The sequence below is a fragment of the Cygnus atratus genome, chromosome 1 (genome assembly GCF_013377495.2).
Source record: "Cygnus atratus isolate AKBS03 ecotype Queensland, Australia chromosome 1, CAtr_DNAZoo_HiC_assembly, whole genome shotgun sequence".
Taxonomy (NCBI): domain Eukaryota; kingdom Metazoa; phylum Chordata; class Aves; order Anseriformes; family Anatidae; genus Cygnus; species Cygnus atratus.
In genome coordinates this window covers 113,256,575-113,277,343 of record NC_066362.1, presented here as the reverse complement: position 1 = coordinate 113,277,343, position 20,769 = coordinate 113,256,575, and the positions used below count along the sequence as shown (strand labels likewise).

Here is a 20,769-nt window from a genome sequence, read left to right as displayed (position 1 = left end):
TTCATCCAGAACTGACTGGTTTGGGACATGACTTCAAGTGCTGCCACTACAATCAGCCAAAATAATGCTATCTTAAGACACAGTGGCAAACTGAACAAGTGGCAGAGGATGGAGTATACAGTCTTAAAACACAGAATTGCTACCAGGTTCCATGCTACTGTCAGCTTCTATGCCTTTCTTTTAACACAAGCTATGGGGCTGAACAGAGGCAGTGGCTGTCACTGGAGCAGGCCAGGAGAAAAGACAACCAGTCTACAGCCTTTTTTTTTTTTTCTTTTTTGCCTCTTTTTTTTTTTTCTGTGTGCTTCAGTCACCCCTAAAACTTTACAGGAACGTGTGATCTACCTCCACAGGGATAAATCTGCACATCTTGAAAAAGCTACAGGTACTATGAGACTCCACAGACAGTCTGCTACATAATACTTGCTGTGAAGAGTGAGAGACCAAAACAATGTTCGAGTCATACTGACCCACCAAGAGCAGCCCCCTGAGCAAGTCCCCTCTTTGGATAAGAGTCCAGGCCTTCCCCAGTAGATCGTCCACATGAAAGGGTTTGGGTCTACTGCGCAGGACAGTGCAAAGTAGAGACACCCAAGCCCATCGGGTGCCAGAAACGTGACCACTGAGTCAGGACGGAGCTTTGGTGGATTTATGCATTCATTTCCCAGCAGGGCCAAAGGTGGTCAGAGCCAACAGGAGCTCAGGGAGATGAGGCACTTCCCCAAACCAAGATGCTTGTGCCTGGCTCTCTGCTTGAGAGTCATCACCTGTAGCAGGACTGGGCAGCCCACTGCAGAGCCTGCACAGAAGTTAGCACAGGATATAACTGTAAACAGTGGCTATTGCAGGGTGCATAGACATCATGCATGTCAACATCTTGATTGTTGAGCAAGGGCATCTCCATAAACTGGTGGTACAGTATCACATCAGTGTCATTTTGTTCAGAGCTAGGCATCCAGGCAGAGTAAGGAGGAGCCTTTTCCTTTCCCAGCCTGACTATAGAACAATAGCTATCCAGAAGGGAGAAAATTAAGAGTTCAAGAGCAGAAATTCCCACAGAAACAAGCCCCAGAGTGCAGAAGGGTTTCCAGTAAAAAGACAACAATTGCCCAAGACCTCACCAGGTCCTCGTCTTCAAGCAAAATGCATTTGATTAGACCACTTTCCTCCTCAGTAAACTCTTCTCTCTTGTACATAAACATAACTTCATAAACTAATGAAGCCATTTATCTCAAAATGCTGGGAAGCAAAAAGAAAAAAGGCAGTTACTGTTGTTTCTGGGTTTTATATTCTTGTAAGATACATACTGGGGAGCACTCTGTAGGCCCATGTCATTAGAGAAAAAGGTACACTTGAATTAAAGGCCACAAGCATCCTGAATTCAAATGAAATCATGTTCTGAAGTACTGTATGTTTTACATTACTGGGAGAAGGACACACAGTTCTCTGTCTCGGTATCAGCGAGACACTGATTTTCTGAAGAAATGTGCTTCAATTAGTCTTGGTATATATTGCACCAAAGCCCACCTTTCCTTCAACAGGAATAGGACTAGCTCTTGCTGAAAAAATGTTTGTGGTTACTGTTTTTTTTTGTTTCTTTGTTTGTTTGTTTTTTGGTTTGTTTTTGTTTGTTTGTTTGTTTGTTTTGTTTTGTTTTGTTTGAAAATCCTTAAACTTATTTAATACTTTCCCCACAGCAATGCAATTGATAGAAAAAATACCTCAACAGTTGCTCATTTGCTCTGCTTATCTTGACTGAAACCCTCAAGCAAATCCATTTCCTCATTTCTATCTACTGTCCCCCAGATATTTCTTGGTGCATAAAAAAGCTCATTTATTAAACTATAAGGGGGATAAGGGGAACAAAGATTTATTAGAACACATCTTGCATAATTTAAATATGTGTGTAGATATACACACTGTAGGATGACCTCATAGATAGGAAAGAAGAGCATTCTCCTTCAGAGTATTTCTATTTAGCAATAAATTGAGGATGCTTAACATCATTTGACTTATGCATTTCGCATCTAATAGGTGACCAAAGAACTAGGATGATAATTTTATTTATTCATAGTGGTATCGTGTTGGTAATACAGGAAGAAGTTTTTTGTTAATTTAGATAAATAATAAGAAAAATAATGTCTGCCTTTTTCTTGTTTGTTTTTAATGGCAGCTAACGTACTGGAAGAAGACTCAATGGAGCAGGACATAGAGAGCCCTGTCACTATTCATCAGCCAAAGTTACCCAAACAAGCTAGAGAGGATCTGCCAAAAAATCTAAACAAAGAATGTGCCAAGAGAAAAATCCAGAGGTATGTTAGGAAAGATGGGAAATGCAACGTCCACCATGGGAATGTCAGAGAGACTTACCGTTACTTGACTGACATCTTCACTACTTTAGTCGATCTGAAGTGGAGGTTCAACCTGTTGATTTTTGTCATGGTTTACACAGTGACCTGGCTCTTCTTTGGAATGATCTGGTGGCTAATCGCCTACGTGCGAGGAGATATGGATCATATAGGGGACAGCACGTGGACCCCATGTGTCAGCAACCTCAATGGGTTTGTCTCAGCCTTTTTATTCTCAATCGAGACAGAAACCACCATTGGGTATGGTTACCGGGTCATCACGGACAAGTGTCCCGAGGGAATTATTCTGCTTTTAGTTCAGTCTGTTTTAGGTTCTATCGTCAATGCTTTCATGGTTGGCTGCATGTTTGTGAAAATATCCCAACCCAAGAAGAGGGCAGAAACCTTGGTTTTTTCTACAAATGCAGTTATTTCCATGCGGGATGGAAAGCTGTGTCTGATGTTCCGAGTAGGAGACCTTAGGAATTCACACATTGTAGAGGCATCAATACGAGCCAAGTTGATCAAATCCAAACAGACAAAGGAGGGGGAATTTATACCACTCAACCAGACAGATATCAACGTAGGTTATTACACAGGGGATGATCGTCTCTTTTTGGTTTCACCACTGATCATCAGCCATGAAATTAACCAGCAGAGTCCTTTCTGGGAGATTTCCAAAGCCCAGTTGCCCAAAGAGGAGCTAGAAATTGTTGTAATCCTAGAAGGAATGGTGGAGGCAACAGGTAACATTTCTTATACTTTGTGTAAGGTAAATGCTTTAATTTTAGAAAGGAAAACCAGTGGTTTTGCTTCACTTTAAAGGAATCACTTCAACAGTCATTACATTTGCAAAAGGCATCAGTTATCTGGTTAGCATCAAAATTAAAAGCATGCCCAGTTTAATTGTCTGTTCCATCTTGCCTAATGAAATTAGTGTTGTTTCTGCTCTGTTTGGAAAATGGGATAGCATTTCTCATTTTCTAAATTTTTCACAGCATGTCACCCAGTTATTTCTCATTCTATTGCAGGAGCAACTCAACCACTAGGACCGTGTGGGATAAAATGCTTTAGAAAAAAAATATATCATTACAAAACTCTGTTTATGATTAACATGGAAGTACCATAGTTCCTGCTGCTTCCAATCACCCATGGGTAACTGCAGAATAACTGCCTGCCACATGAAATTCCTAGTTTGTTTGGATCCAGTCAGAAGTGATAATGTGTTCAGTTTTCTCTTTTTGCTTGTTTGTTTGCTTGTTTCTGTTTTAACTTTTAACTTGGGGCTTGTTTCACTTCAGTTCACAAAAGATCTCTCTGATTTTGTATTTCACTGAGGCTCCCTACACACTGCAGAAGTGTACAGAACACTTAAAGCTGGTACATATAAATAAGGCATATTATGTCACCAAAGTCTTGTAGAGAGGCTGTTTGGTCATTAACTACCATTATACAGCAGAACATCAGGTGTCAGTCTACGCAGAGAAAATAATGCTTGGAATTCACAGTAATGGACAAGCAATGTTTCTTCTTTGCATTAAAGCCAGAATAGTAGGAGGATGCTTTCTCTCAAACTGCTGTACCTACTGCAGTCAGAGTGCTGATTTAGGAGCTGCAGGGATGTTTTTCCTGTTAATGACAGCATCAATCTCTGAATTGAGTAAACATAAACAATACAAGGGAATGGTGATTAGGAAATGAAGAAATAATGTGCTTGAGGAGGAGGAAATACTGAGTAGAGAAATAGAACTAGATTTGCCATTTTTCTCCACTACTGTAACAAAAGCTAGGAACGTTTAAGGATGCAGATTACACTTCTCTGACAGAAGTATGACCTTCCTAACCCTGACTCATGTTTTGCAACTGGAGACAGGAAATAAAGAGCAGACTCTTACCAGAACATGTGTGTGTGTTTCACACATCTATTATGTGGTGTCAGAAGAAAACTGCATTTGTCACCATATAATAAACGTGTGAGACAAAAATGGAGAAAAAAAAAATGAAAGGAACTTGGCAGAGAATCTGAAGCAGTAAATGTAAAGCTTCCACATTTTCCAGGAAATAGGTGGCACTGAAGAGAAATCAAAGAGATGAAATGTTTACTGTTTCTGATACATGCAGTAGGCACAAAGGTTTCAAACATCTGCATCACCTTTGGATGAGAAGATGAGAAAATTGCTGTTTTTTAGCTGAAACATTCTGAAATTTCTGTACTACAGTCAAACGAACTTGACATCCCAAAGAATGGTAGATATTTCCAGGTTTACTGAACAACGCTTTCCAGAAAAATGATTGTCAAGTAGTAGAAGTATAAAAGGCATCTCACTGAAAATACATATAAGATCAAAAGACTTCTGCAGTGTATCCAATGTAGCCATACTCACTTAAGCCTTGGAGTTTTTCGCTATTTCACCCTCCCACCCCTACCTCCTATTGACCTCTGCATAATCACACAGACCTCTATGCCCTCCTTTGATGCTCTGATACTGACCCCCATCTTCCACTCAGTCATTACCAGTTTTCACTGAAGAAGGTTACCTCTCAGATCGCTTGAACTGGCAAAGCTATGCTAAAATTCTAGAAGTCTGGAAGAAGTCCATAGTAATAAAGAGACTGGACACAATGGTTTGAAAACCTGTTGAAAACAGGTTTCAGAAACACCAGGGTAAAGGTGTTACTCTGCAGCTGGATAGGCAGCTACATTTGCCATTCTCAGCTGCTGCATTTTGTTCTATTTGGGTCATCTCTCTAGCATGCATATAACATGAAATATGAGGGAAGGGTGCCGTATAATGCCCCTTAACTGTGACATCACGAAGACTAATGTCATAATTGTTAGTACATTTTCTAAAACATGTTTGTGTGGTAGCTACTTGTGTTTTTCCACATGCATTGTGTTACTTTTGCTGAAGGTGCAACCAGGCCAACATTCCACCAAAACTCAACACTTTCATTTTTTATCTTTACAAATATTTTCCATTTACACATGCAAACAGTGAAAGCAAATTTTGGCCATCATATATTCACTTTTCCTTCTTACACCAAATGTAGAGAGAGAGCAGCAGGAGACGTTACTTATTGCAGCAATCTCCAACCCTGTAGAGCAAGCAACATACTACACATCACACCTTCCAACACTTCTCAAAGTCATAGGATATAGAAATATTAAAGCTAAAGTTAAGAATCTGCGACCTTAGCTATAGCAATATCATTCAGTATTGTTTTACATGGGACAAACACAGCTGGATATCATTATCTTACGCTATTCATCAGAAAAGTCACTATTATTTTTTTCATTTGGTTGGTGACCAATTCTGATCAAGTGAAAATAACCCTTTCTCGGTTTTCAGAGCTTCCCCACTCTGGCAACATTTATCTCTTTAATGAGTAATGAAGTAACATAGTGCAAAATGCTAAGTATAAATATTTGCTATTATTTTTATTAATTATTGTTATTATTCTGTTTAAAGTTTTACTGAGCAAGTGATATCATTTTATCCTTACATAATAGTTTTCACCTTAAGGGATCCAAAAGCACAGCTACATCTAGTATGAAACACAAGTGCTTATGTAGTGTCATGTAAACTCTCCACTACATGTTACGACAGGAAATGAAGAATAATGCATCTTATGAAAGGAAATTGAAATAATTAACCAAACCAAAATTTAGAAGAAAGATCAAATCAAGGACTCCTTAATTTCCCTTGGAGGCATCACCATACTTTCTGAGATGTTCTGAGAAATGGAGTAGATATGCTTCTACCAAGGCAGATATCAAAATATTAGCCCAGGGAAAATACACCTTCACTATTCACATTCAATGTACCATGAAGATTCCTCTGAGGGCAGAAGCTTCACCAAGGTACTTCCAGCAAGACATGATGTCAGTCTGACTCCTTCATACCATATCAACAAGAACTCAGAACAACACTGGTTTTAAAAACATGGGTCCTTTCAATATGCAGTTTTCCTTATTTGTTTACAACCTTCAGAAACATCCCTCTGGGTTCAGAGGATAATACTGTTGCAAATATTTACTCCTGTGGCTTTCCTGATACTGACACGTATCTCTCAAATGCACAAAAATAATAATAATAATAATATCAATGGGTGAGTGTTTCTGGTCTTGTTCTGTAGTGCTCACAGCTAACACGTTATTACAGCCCCCACCACCGAGTATTGGTGGCTCAGCTGAAGATGCAGCACCTCACACTTCTCATTTTGGAGGGCCATGCTACTTTATGAGATGAGGTCAGCTCTGCACAGCCCAGCACTGTGAAGTACATCAGGTAGCTGTGAAGAAAATGACAAGCCTTCAGGATTGGGGAAAAAAGGTACAACCAAATGTCACCATATCTAAAGGACATATCTGTTATTTCCAGCTTTTACAGCCCCTGTTCTGTTTCCTACTATGCTAACAGCAGGTAGAGTGCAAGTGAGATGCAAGAATCAATACTAACTCTGCAAGAACTAAAATAACATCTAGCTTTAATAGGGAAGTGGTTTCTGAGGCACTTTTGCTTCTTTTAGTGTCAGAATACAGCTGTGGCATTGAAACAACAAGACTCTGGCATCCCTCCCCTTCTTATGGGAGAGCTGCAACACTAAATGCAAATCTACTAACAGGAAAGAATATGACTGAAACACCAATCTCAGTACAGCAGTATTGGAAATTTACCATTTAAAATATTTGGTTTATATGTAAATATCATTACTGCTTTCATGCTATTTTCTAGAGATAAATTAAGAGATTTGCTAGACTATGTAGATAGGTTTATTGTAATGGAATTTGAGTAAATTATTTTTCTTCTTGGATCCACCAAAAATAAATAAATAAATAAATAAGGCTTAAATAAATAAATAAATAAATAAGGCTTAAAGATACTGAAACCTGTCACCCCTAAGCAGCATGCACAAAAGCTTGGATCTGAAGAATTTATTTATTTGTCTCAAATTTTAAAAAGAAATCTACAAATAACACGTTTTATGATAATTTAACAGCTGCTTCCTAACAACAGGCTTGACACTGTTAAGCCTTTTAAGCTTAAGTGAAATCTATTTCTGAGGGAGGTCTTGTGAACATTAAAAAAAAAAAAAAAAAAAAAAAAGAGCCATTTGAAAAGAATTAAATGAGACTTTCAAAGGTGTAATTCCAATATACATAGAAAAAAAAGGAAAGAAAGAAAGTAAAAAAAAAAAAGAAAAAGACATGGGAAGTCCTTTGAATCTGGGGAGCTGAAATTGGAAAGCGAGATATGTGAGATGAGAGAAACCAAGAGGGACAGAGAGAAACAGAAACTCAGGGAGAGGGATTTTCAAAAAAAAAAAAAAAAAAAGAGAGAGGAGAATCCCAAACAGTCAGTAGCCTTGGTGGTAATGCAGTTCCTGACTTGTAAACAACATGGTTCAAATCCCTCCTCTAAAGCTGCACTAAATTACAGAAAAGAACCTTTTTCAACTCAGGAAAGTAACATTTTTAAAGTAACAACAAGAATTCAAGGTACTCTAACCAGCAAGACCCTCAAACTTGGTGAAGTTGTGTCTGGCCAGTAGGGTGCACTAGATGACACTCTGGGGATTCCCTCTGACTAAAAATAAAAACATGAAAAATGAAACAGTATCTGAGAAAGAAAAAAAAATCAACACATTTATAACTGTCAAAAAAAAAAAGGCTACAAAACTGGGCATATAACTTTAGGTTTGTATGGCTAATTCTACAAATAAACTTACAATAGGGTGCATTTATAATTCTGACACATAGGCAGCTTGAGAGCAGTATCTGCAGAATGGCTTATAGATACATAAACAAACACACTTGCCAGCTGTGGAAAATGTGTGTGGAAAGCATTAGATGGTTATTTATATATTAAATGATGTTATCAACTAGAAAAACATTGTATAAAGCTGTTCCTGCTCTTCATTATAGTCCCTTTGACTGACTGATTTATTGTCTTTTTGCTTTCACCTTAATGAATTGCCATATTTATCCCTTATCCTTGCCCAATCCTAACAAATACCTCCCTTTGATATGTATGTCAGCAGTTCCAGCCTTTCAAAACATCTCAGCAGACTTTGCTCTCTCTCCAAATAAGCCTTGCTCGGGTTACAGTTTTTCACCAGAATTTTTTATTGCTCTTCAAAGAAGAGATGTTTACACTCTAAAATTACTTCTTAAGGGTATGTAGATGAAAGTAGAAAAGGAATCAGTATTTCTCACACCCAAGGGTTTCTGCAAGGTAACTGGTGAAAGTAGATTAGATCATTGTGCTCCAGATGTGACAAATGTACATTGACTGAAATGTAATTTAAACAGGGTTAGGAATAAATGACTTCTATTCTAAGCTGGATCATCACCATCTCAGGAATGAGAATACAATAGCTCTCCAGTTCTTAGGTTTTTTTTTCCTTCTGTCTTAACATTTCTTGGTGCTAGGTGCTAGGCTTAGACATCTAGGTTCAGCTCGTCCTATATCCCATTTCCCTAGTATTTGCCAGCAATCTCTTTCTCTTACAGTCCTTGCCCTCCTTATTTTTTCTTTTTTTTTTTCTTGATTATAAAACAGTTCATTTTTATTAATTTTAACACAGAAAATGAGGTTGTTAGCATAAGTGGTCATGAGCCGGAGCTCCAAATGTCCGCAAAGAAGACCACTCCAATTTCATTGTGAAGTTTCTTTCAGGAAGCTTCCTCTAAAGATGGAAAAAATTAAACCATTTGTTGAAGGGGACCATAAGACCTAAATGTAGCAGTTACAATTTCACAGTACTAGTTTAAAAAAAAATGCAACATGGTAAGAAGTCAAGGAGTTAAGTTCATGAGAAAAGATATGCGCTAATTTTGAGCATTTCAACTACAATTTTGGAGTGAGTGTCTATATCACTTTCAGGGAAGGCAGGGAAAAGGAATTACACATTTTGTTTAACAGCTTTATCCTCTGAATAATGTTGTACTATGCAAACATTTTACACAGTGTTTGATAATAGCCTATTATCCTTCCTTCATACCTTTCTCAACAGTTAGTTGCTCAACTCATCACAACAGCAGCTACTTCATCACCCCTAAACCTTTAGATATAGTATTCAGATTCGAGCAGTAAATCATCTGCTGACAAATAAGATCCCTAAAAGATGGGTTTGAGATCCTTCTTGATGATGATGATGATAATGATGATGATGATTGATGATGATGATGAAAATTCCTTGTAGCAAATTAGATATTTTTTTAAAATTTGTTTTGAATACAAATCAAACTTTCAGCAGAAGAGTTTCATTTTGCACATCGTGCCCTTGCAAACTGTGTTAGGTCAATCTGGACACAGAGAAAGGGCACTTCCAAGTTCTGTGCATGCTTCCATAGACCTCCACAATTTCTGCTTGCCATCTTTCCCAGCACAGTGGCAAGCAGAGACAGATATCCACAATTTTATCTGTGCTCACCAGTCCTACTTAAGTATGGGTCTACACATTATCCTTTGCAATGCTCATGATCTCCAAGGCCAGAGGAATCACCGGAACACAAAGCTGTGGTGTAACACTGGCCATGCTATTGCATCCCTAGCAGAAGGGCAGCAAAGCTTCAAGCAACAGTGTTTTTCAGCTGTTTATTAGAGAAGCAAGGCACTTGCAAAGAAGGTGCTGTAGATGTCCTTTGGTCTCTAGACCCAACTCAGATACCAAGAAATGATTGTGTATTACCTGAGGGACCAAGAAAGCAGAAGATGAGCTGCGCATCAAGGTGGTTGGTGTCCTCCATGTTCACACAATCTCCACCACAAAAATATCCAATTTGCAAAATAAAAGCGATGATGCCAGACAAAGGGCACAGTGGCCATTTATCCAGGTCAGAGGACTCCCAAGGCTGAATTAGTTCACTGAGCATTTTTTCCCTTGCTTCCAAAGTGGAGACATGATTTCTGAGCACTCCTGAGAAGTGCTTCAGGACAATAAAGAGCCTTTTGCATTTCTGAGTGCATTTAAATATAGAGGCTATTTATTAATCTGTGCTTGTTCATATTCTCTATTTGGTCTTGGAACAGTGTAAATGAAGGGTCAACACGAAGCAGCTGATTTGGAAAAGAAAAAGTGAAACAATCATTTCTATAATTTGGGAGTTTTATTTTTGATCATCTCAGGTAGTTATCAACCTGGACAGGAAGGCTGCTGAGCACCATGATGAATTTCCAGGCACACACTGATTTGAGTCAGTGCGGTGTCTCACCCCTGGAACTTTTGCTGGAATTAATTCATTCTTTCATGTTGATTACCTTGTTCTCTTGTGTTTGATCTCCAGATATGAAGCATACTTAAGTAGTCTGCAGTTCAAAACCTTGAAAAATATTTTTGGCAAAATCTGTTCTTGCCCATATCTCTAAAAGATCTTTTCACTTTTCCCTTTGGTGTCTATTTACTTCTACATGTATAATATTGTTTCCTCCTGTTCTGTCTCACTGAATTGTAACAAAGGATAAACATGCTACATTACACTTCTTGATAGCAGTAAGACCTCTTGAAATTTACAGATATTTATATCAATTTCTGATGAATGTGAGCAGATAGGTTATTCACCTTCAACAGAAAGTTTTCATAAAATTGAGTACAGCAGTAACTGTAAAGTCAAAAGTGACCTAAAAGATTGAAGAGTGAGCAAGGAAGGCTTTTTTTTCAAAATTCCAAATCGACATCTGACATTAAAAAGAACAAGTCTACGGATTGCAGTTAACCCCAATGGCTACATAAAGTACACAAAAAAGACAGAGAACACTTATGAGTATATGCTTTATATCCTAGAAAGCTGTTGCCACGACTAAAAACTCCATTTATGGCATAGCTTCTGCATATCCTGAGGCCACAATATAAAAGTCCACAAGGGACAGAAACAAACCATGCAGAATCTCAGGTGATCTCAGAGGTCTCAACTATGGCATTTCAGGAAGAATTAAGCACATGTTTGGACGCACTGGAGTGTTCTGGCTGGTTTTCACCACCTTGACACTACAAAGCAGACAAGCTCCAGTTTAACCATGCATCCAAAGGGGGGTCAGAGAGCTGCTTGTCTGTGTCACAGAAGATGAGCAAACTATGGTGGTTTTACCTAGCTGGGAAGCTGAGCTCCACCACAACCGCTCTCTCTCTCCCCTTCCTCAAAGGGAAAGGGGAAGAAAATATGATGAAAAGGGCTCAAGGGTTGCGGTAAGGACAGGGAGATCACTCACTAATTATTGTCATGGGCAAAACCAACTCAGCGTACAGAGATTAAAGAAATATATTACGTATTACTAACAAGCTAGAGAAGTGAGAAACAAAGAAAACAAGCTAAAAATACCTTCCCCCCATCCATCCTCTCCAACTCCTACCCCGAGTAGCACAGGGGAACAGGGAATGGGGGCTGTGGTCAGTCCCTGACACTTCGTCTCCGCCGCTCCCTCATGGTCACTCTCTGCCCCTGCTCCTGGGATGCCGTCCTTCCCGAACTGAGCCTGCGGGGGCTGCCCACAGGCAGCAGCTCTTCAAGAACTGCTCCCACATGGCTCCGTACCACGGGGTCCATCCATCCCCCAGGAGCAAACTGCCCCGGCACGGGTCCCCCACGGGCGGCAGCTCCCCCCAGACCCCCTGCTCCTGCGGGGGCTCCTCTCCACAGGCTGCAGCTCCGGCCCGGGGCCTGCTCCTGCGAGGGCTCTCCATGGCTCACAGCCTCCTCCAGGCCACATCCCCCTGCTCCACCGGGGGCTCCTCCCCAGGCTGCAGCATGGAGATCTGCTCCGTGTGGGACCCATGGGCTGCAGGGGGACAGCCTGCTCCACCAGGGGCCTCTCCACAGGCCGCAGGGGAACTGCTGCTGCATGCCTGGAGCACCTCCTGCCCTCCTTCTGCACTGAGCTTGGGGTCTGCAGGGCCAGTTGTCACTCCTCACTCTCCCAGCTGCACAGCAGTTTTTTTCCCTTTCTTAAATCTTCTCTCACAGTGGCACAAACAACATCACTTATTGGCTCGGCTCTGGCCAGCAGCGGGTCCCTTTGGAGCCAGCTGAAACTGGCCCTTATCTAACATGGGACAGCTTCTGAATTCTTCTCCCAGAGGCCACCTCTGCAGCACCCTGCTACCAAAACCTTGACACACAAACCCAATACACAAACTAATACCATGCTAGTGAGTCTCAAACCAGGTCCAAACAGTAGTGTAGACGCTGATTTCAGAGTATAGAAATAGACTATTTATGCTGAGCAGCCACACATTTCCAGGATTCATGCCTGCCATTCATAGCAGAACAATCCATCTCTGCTGCACACCTAGCTGGCTTTTTTCACTGATTGAGAAGGACAGTCCACAGCTTTAACCCAAGGACATGTTACTAAATAGTCATATTCCAATGCAGCATGCTATCAGCTTGCAGCCAACAGATTATTTTAACAAGTCATTTAATGTTAGATGCCAAAGTCCCATAAGTGACGCTGAACATCTATGATTTAGTACAATTGGGTTGATTTTGACATTAAAAAAACATTTCTTCCTTTGACAACATATATGGCTGCTAAGCAACCCACATTCTGGTCATACTCCACTCCTCCCTTCTCCAGACCTGCTGTATTGACAAAAGAGATGGAAAGAGAAAGAACATCTTCTGGGAATGATGGCAGCCACTGTGACAATGAATGTGAAAGAGAGAAAGAGCTCATGCAATCAGGTTTGTGCTCTTGCTTGCTCACTCTCACCTTCTTTCTAACCATTCCCAACAGAATTAGAGAGAATGAAAGGAAAAAAAAAAAGTTTTCAAAGATTTCTGTTCTTCCTGGTTTTGACAATTTTCATTTGTTGGGATTTCTGTGGAATGGAACAAGACTTCTGTTTAAAAAGATGGGATCTTAATAAAAATAAGATTCTTGAATTGGAGCTATTCCATTCTTACAACTAATCCAAACAAAGCACCTTGATTTAAAGAAACATTCAAAACATGAAAACAAAGCAAAAAATGAAAGTCATCATTAACAAGTTTTCAGTGGCTATCAGAAACATTTTGAGATTTCTGAGAGATGACAAAATTTTAGTTAGAGGCAATATTCAGTGGGAAAGTTTGAATCAGCTCCGCTAACTTCTCAGAAATAAATAGTGGGAAAGGTAACACACATTCCAGGGAATTTCCTGTCCTGCAAAGGATGCCAGGTTGTAGCTTCCCAGACTCCTCTCAGCAGTTTAATATTACAAAGGCAGGAACTGTACAAATAACTTCCCCTGACAGTACTGGTCAGCACTTTATCTCACACCCTGAGCACTAGAGGAGGGAAATGACATGCTGTTATGACTGTGTGAAAGCAGGCCATTGTCACAGCAAGGGAAGGAGACAGCACAAACATGTTACCTGTTTCAGGACTGCTCACTGCACCGTGATTGGCATGTTGATAAGGGAGCCAAAGCCCCAGGGATTTGTCGTTGAGTTTATACCTGTTAGTAAAAGGAGATGGAAGAGGTCAGCATGTCCCTGATGTCACAAAAGTGATGATGAGATTAAAAGAGAAAAAAGACACTATGAGGAAGGAAGCTGACAAGCACCACTGCCTACCTCAGCCCTGAGGTTCAGGCTTTCCAAGGTCGTGAAGGGGCTCAGATTCATGCATACAATGAATGTTGCTGCCCACACTAAACTCATTGGAGTAAAATGAGTAAAAGTCTCTGCAGATACAGTCCTAAGCAATTCATTAAACTACAGCTTTTAGCACAGGCTTTTAAGAGAGTGAATGCTGCACATCAAAATAAGTTATTTTGACAAACAATGCCCACTGCCTCCTGAGCTGCGTTAGTGAAAGTATAAAAAGAAGCTTGAGGAAAGTGACTGCTCCTCTCCATTTACCACTTGAGAGGCCACCTCTGGTGTGCTGTGTCCAGTTCAAGATGCCCCAGTACAAGAAAGACATGGACTTACTGGAGCAAGCCCAGCACAGGGCCACCAAAATAGCTGGGGGCTGGATCACAGGACACAAGTGTGAGGAGAGGCAGAGGAAACAGGGACTCTTCCATCTGGACAAGAGACAGCTCAAGGGGAAGCTCATTGCTGTCTGGACTGGCCTAATGATAGGTTAAAGAGAGGACAGGCAGGCATGTCTCAGAGGTCCAGGGTGATGGGAAAAGGGGCAATAGGTACATGGTAAGACACTAGGAAAAACTTTTTACCATATGGCTGATCAGACCCTGAAACAGGGGCCCAGGGCGAGAAGAGAACTGCCATCCCTGAAGGTGCCCACACATTGACTGGATAAGCCCCGAGCAACTTGAGTTATTTGGCTGTGCAGTGTGCAGTGTGTAGGACCAGATGACTGCATAGACCCCTTCCAGTCTAAATTATTCTCTGATTATAAAAACCTAAACCAGCTTCTCCTAGTATGTTATAGCTGTCAAGAATTGAATGGCTCTGAAAAATGAATAGCCCAACTAACAGCTCACATTGTTCTCCCATGTCACCATTTAAGACATCATGTTTTATATACCTGAAAGCTGCTCTGTGGCAACCACTGAACCACCGGAGACAGTTGTGCCTCAGAGATGAGAGGTAGAACTGGGTAAGAAGTATGAGTTCATTGCTGTAGGCAAGCAGGCAGGCAGGCAGTCCATGCAACGAAGCTCCTCCAGGAGGTCTGCTACAAGAGAATATCTTAAACTTCTAAGGCAGTGCTTCACCAGACAACTGATCTTTGAAAAATGATCCAAAGATTGCATGAAGTCACAGTGTTCCCTGCTTATCCTGGATTTTGTTCCATTCCCCTGGCTGTAGTCACCCTTTTCCATCTTTCTGTCCCTCTAGGCATTGAGAGAGGTTGGGATGGGCATTGAAGATTGCTGCATTTTCCTGCTTCTCTCTCCATCTAACTACAAAGCAAATTACAAGCAATTGCTTAGTTATTATTATTGTTAACATTATCATCATCACAGCAGATAGCCTTGTATCAAACAACAGTGTCAAAAAGTTTAAGATTTGTCTTTGGGGGAAGCCCTAAGGTACATCAGGGCTGAAAACTTTTATTCCACCTTTCTGACTAATGTAGACTAATATGAATTGAAGAGAGAGGGACTTAGCACTAAAGGAGAAAAATCAATCTGACTACGGCTGAGCTGCCAAGCACCACCATAGCAAAAAAAAAAAAAAAAAAAAGACTCAGCCAGACCAATTAAACTGTGCTGGCACATTTTTAACTAGACATTAGGTTCAGATTTTTCACTCCTGCTTAAAAAAGTATTAACTTACTACACTTAGATCACCAAGATGGGAAAAGTCCTCCCCTTTTTGTAATTTTCAGCTTCTTTTTCCATTAGTCCTTTATTACAGTGGGAGCTTTTGGCTTTTGTTTTGGTTTTAGATAATAAGTACAGCAATGAGAGTTTCTAACTACCAGTAGGGTTATAACAGATGCTGTGAAAAAAATGTAGATGAATCCAAAGCCAAAGGTTTTGAGTCAGTCAAGGATTCTTGTCTGGCCAAAAATCTGCTTTGAGGGCAGTAGCCATATCTACATGGCAGTGAAGTGGAAAGGGTTCAGCTTTGCAGTCTGAGCAAGATGTCTTTCTCCCGCTACAAATCAAAGGCAGGCTCTCTTGGGAAGACAGAAGCCAGCAGCTGACTGTGCATCACAACAGCCCTGCAGTTCACCAGCACACGACTAACAAAGTTCAGTGCTTTTCAGGTAGCAGCCATAGATCTGGCCCATGGTGTGCGGCCATATTGCAGCAACTCAAGCCTTTCCAGACCTTTCTGCAGAGTCTTCCTTTTAGAGATGAAGGCTGTAAGTAGCATTAAGTTGTGTGTCAAGACCACAGCAAAACAGTCACTTGCAGCACTTCCACCATGAGCTGCAGCGTGGGTCAGGGCAGGAAGGTGAGCCAGAACTGAGACAGAGAGGTTGACATCATCTCTAGGGGAGGCATCAGAGCAGTTAGAGCTGGATGAGCACAAGCCCACCATTCACAGTTGGCCTCCTCCAGCTTTTCCCCTGAAGAACAACAATTGTTCTGTTTCCCCACCCAAATTTTGCAATGAAATCGCTCATTTATTTATTTATTTATTTTTCCATAGCAAATAATAATGAGACAAATATCTAACTCATTTCAAAAGACAAATATTCCAAAATAGATCCAGGAGTCATTTTCAACTTGCAGATGAATTAGAAACAGCTGAATGAAAGTTGCCTGTCTATGCTCTGGGACAGCTTATTCTACTACAGTGCACAAACTCCACTTTCACACTCTCCCCTCAGGGCTTGAACACAGCTACAACAGAGTTTTAAAACCCTGTTAAATTACTCAAGATCCAGAGCAACACCCAACATAAATCTTAACCTTGCCACATTTACCTTCTCTTACCCTATAAAATGCTTTCAGAGTATTCAAAACCATCAGTGACAGAAATGCAGTCCAGAAACATCCCCTACTAATGTGTACAAATGTTTATTATAAAATTTTGAGCCTGATCCAAAGCTCTCCCAAATCCATGGAGTAGGTCTCAGTCTCTGGTGGCCTTTGAATTAGGACCCCAAAGGAATAAATTGAATTGTGCAATGCCTGTCAGCTCTCTAATGGCCTCAAAGAAGAAGCAATTAAGACTCTAATTAAAAGACAAATGGAAGATTAGAAGCAGATAAATGTTTATAATCTAGATGAAGTACCCATATGGGAACTTTTGCCTATTGAAAGGGGACTTGATGACATTTGCAAAGACTCCATACCTATGGGATGAATGGTGCTATCAGGCGGGATATCTTTCCCCTGTGCATGTTGTATTGCAGCAGTCCTTCAGTCACTCTGTTCTCCACAGTAACTTTTCTTTCTGCATATGCATGGAGTAAGTTGTTCTACAAAGACAGCCCAAACAAATATTGAATATTTTATCATACAAACTCTTAAGGGTAAATGCAAACACTGCTCGGACCAATGCTTGGTCCAGGAAAATACACCTCAGCATATCTTCCTTTCTTATGTACCCAATTCACTACCTCCTACCAACCTTTCCATCTGCCATATGCAGTTCAGTACATCATCTGCTACACAGAAAGGAACCAAGAGCCAAAATCTCACCAGGTATTGCAGGTTCATTACAAATATGTGCTAATTATTTCATTTAAATTATAACAGAACTAGAATAAAAACCTAGATACTCTTGTAAACACACACAGATCTCAAGGCTGATCCTCCTTATGGCAGCCAAGACAGAGAACAGATCCCTTTTGAAACTCTTTTCATTACACTAGGTGAATCAAGCAGGTCAGAATAACAATGACAGTAAAAAAAATAATCCATGAGTTCTCCTGGATTTTTATTTTTTTTTTCCAAATTAAACCTTTCTCACGTCAGCAGCAAGGAGGTTTTAGATCATGAAAACCTGTTCATGATATGAGGTCTTAGACGTCACTGTTCTGGTATCAACATACTCCTCTCCTCCTCTTTTTTTATATCTTCACATATCTTACATATCTTTACTTTTTTTTTTTTTTTTTTTTTTTTTTTGAGGACCCAACAAGCCAAATAATCTCTGCATATCCAAGTATTCTTCTGGATAATAATGGAGCTCAACAGCACAATCTGTGATGCTGAAAAGACAGCAGACAAGTTTTTCTGATGACTGCAAAGCAACCCCAAAAATACACAGAAAGCAATAAATAATCATAGCCATTTCTATAAGAGCAACTCATACAGTATCTTCCACCCAAGGACTGCAGAATGGCAAGAGGATGATAGGCTAGTGGTGTGGTCTCCTGTTCCCATGTTCTTCAGCTAGTTCTGACTTCTGGCTTCATGTAGTGCATGACTGTGACATAGAAACCCATGTGGAGGTTACATAGACTAATCACACATCTTCCAGGGGCCAAAACAATAACAAAAACATCCAGTGATGCAATATCAGCAGCCAGGCTAGATGTGAACAAGTATTGGCTGAGTCACACCAAGCTGAAAGGGGATTTGTGTGACTGAGGAAGACAGGCGTGATGTTGGTGAGGAATTACAACAAACTGAAGGAATTGCTCTTGGCACTTGACAGGCACTTAAGCACCAATTAGAAGTGACATCTTTAACTTAATATGGCAAAGTCACATCTTATCCACTAGTATGGGTAAAGTATTATATATAAAACAGCTGGATGAAAGTATAAACAAAATATTTAAGTTATTTTGTAAGGTCTGTCCCTGAGGATGTAAGAGAGCTGCTCAGCTAAACTGGCTTCTGCTATGTGTTGTTTCTTCTGCCATCTCAGTATCTATTTATGCCAAGCCCCTGAACTTTGGAAAAATGAAGACAAAAACAAAAATTTGTGTCTAAAAACCAAATAAATAAATATCCAGTGTTCTTTGGGCCAAATACGAACCACCACTTTGAGTTGTGATTGATGCATGAGAGAGATTGTTCAGTGCATTAGTGTCAGAAAATACCCAGCTGAGAGGGTTTCCTTGCCAAGCCATGCTTACACAAAGGTTGAAGGCTTGGGACCTGAGGAGAGGGAGCCTGGGGAGCTGAGCAAGGCAGAATGCAGCAGTACCAGTGTGAGAATAAAGGCTCAACTTGTCAAGCTTTCTAGTTCTGGTTTGCCTCTCAGCAGTGTGTTTTATAGATACCGAGAGCAAGACTAACATTTATGGATACCTTCTCTGTTCAGGACTTCACTCCCACCTCACAGCCCAGATCCATGATAGCACATTGCATTTCTCCCCAGGCAATTGTGAGGATGTGAGGACGACAAGAAATGCTTGTCCCACAGGGATGCAGGAGGCATCACATATCTGGGACCCCATCAAGCAGGCCGAAGGCAGCTGGAGTCTGCCTTTCAGTAACACCATCCTCCTGCTTGGACATGTGCTCAGCCCCTCAATGGGGGTCTTTTTGCAGCTCACTAGGGCTACTTCCATAGGGACTCTGGTGATGTCAGGACAGAGACAGACCAAGATAAAGTTTCTCATCTATCCCACTCTAGAGACAGCAAGGAAAGGATTATGGGGAAAGGAGTCTGGTCAGAATGCCACCATCCACTAAGGCATGACCTGGATCAATTCCTCAGGGTGTCTCTGAGTGCCACAGTGTGTAATCCTCAGGTTGCTTCTTTTTAAACTGTTGAACAAGGAACAGCCTCATTTCCCCCGTAAAAAGCCTGCACTGAGCTATCTCTGGCCACTTCAGACAGATACCTTCCAGGTAAAAGCAGCAGTGCATTGTACAGAATGCCTTAACTCCACTATTCCAGCTAGGCAGAACTTAAGAAGATAAGAAAAGAAAAAAAAATCAATTTTAAAGCAATTTAATATTTAATCTGAGGATGAACATAACTTACTTAAATGGGCAAAATACATAACACACCTATATGTTGTATAAACAATAGGGGAAGTAAATAGCACTGAGCACCAACAGGTTTACTGACAAAAGATTACCATTCAGTGTATAACTGATGCTGTGAAAGCAAAAATTGCAGGTTAACACATAAATACATACTAGCATTTATAATACAATTCAATACATTATCATGTGATATAATGTCTGTCGTGAAACACCATAGTATCACAAAACTGAATGATGAACCGTCTCATAAAAGAAGGATACTCCACCTAGGTGGTGATAATATACAGCAACTGTATTTTCCATATACTTCATGTAATTGCAATAAGTTTATGCCAGAAAATCTTGTAAAATTTGTGCTGGGATACTGGCGTTCTGTACTCCAAACTTTATGAGCTTGAACTTCATTACCATGAGTCTGAAGGCCTGGTGCTAAAGGGACCCTGAAAACTGTTGTAATCTGACAAGAAAAAAATAATAATAGTATTCTCAATGATTTTTAACCACAAATTGCAAAAAGCACTGAGCTTTACATTACAATACATAGGAGTGAAGCAAAAGCCGCTCAAATATACATGGTCACTCAAATCCCAAGCAAAGTAACAAGTGAGTAACAGGGTTTTTACTTTTCTGTTTTCTAACTCATTTGTGGATATGGTGTTTACATACGTGGGAAGAAAAGCTAGAGAAAAGTGGAGGAATTAATGCAAATCAAAACATATTTGCTAAAGCAGAACATCTTGCAGGCTCAGAGGCTAAGTTATACAGCAGTAGGTGTCATTCTGGCTAGAGTTCAGGGTCAATGAGCTCCTCCTCTGCAAACTCAGAGAGCAGAAATTGTGCTAAGAAAGAAAGTAGCTGCATTCTAAAATCTGGCATAAAGCATCTAGAGCAGAGATAACATTTTACCTTATTTTTCTATCAGCTTGAAAGTTGCCCAAGTTTGTCAAGGAGAAGAAAAGGAAATTTTCTTGTGGAAAATTTTTATTTACAGCACAAACAAAGTACAGAAAGATATTCCTATGAAATGCTACCCAGGGGTATATGATGAGACCCCCAGGATGAAGCAGCTAGCCAGTGAGTGTGAGAACACCCTGAGTTCACCAAAACCAACAGAAAG

General features: G+C 40.4%; 1 protein-coding gene across 1 annotated transcript in view; it reads left to right on the top strand.

Annotated features, from left to right (window-relative positions):
* Positions 1–20,769, top strand: part of KCNJ6 (potassium inwardly rectifying channel subfamily J member 6) — a 160,857-nt gene that overhangs the window by 114,873 nt on the left and 25,215 nt on the right. The window contains exon 4 of the mRNA XM_050713249.1: positions 2,174–3,094. Coding sequence (XP_050569206.1) covers positions 2,174–3,094 — 921 coding nt within the window. The remainder of the gene's footprint in view (positions 1–2,173; positions 3,095–20,769) is intronic.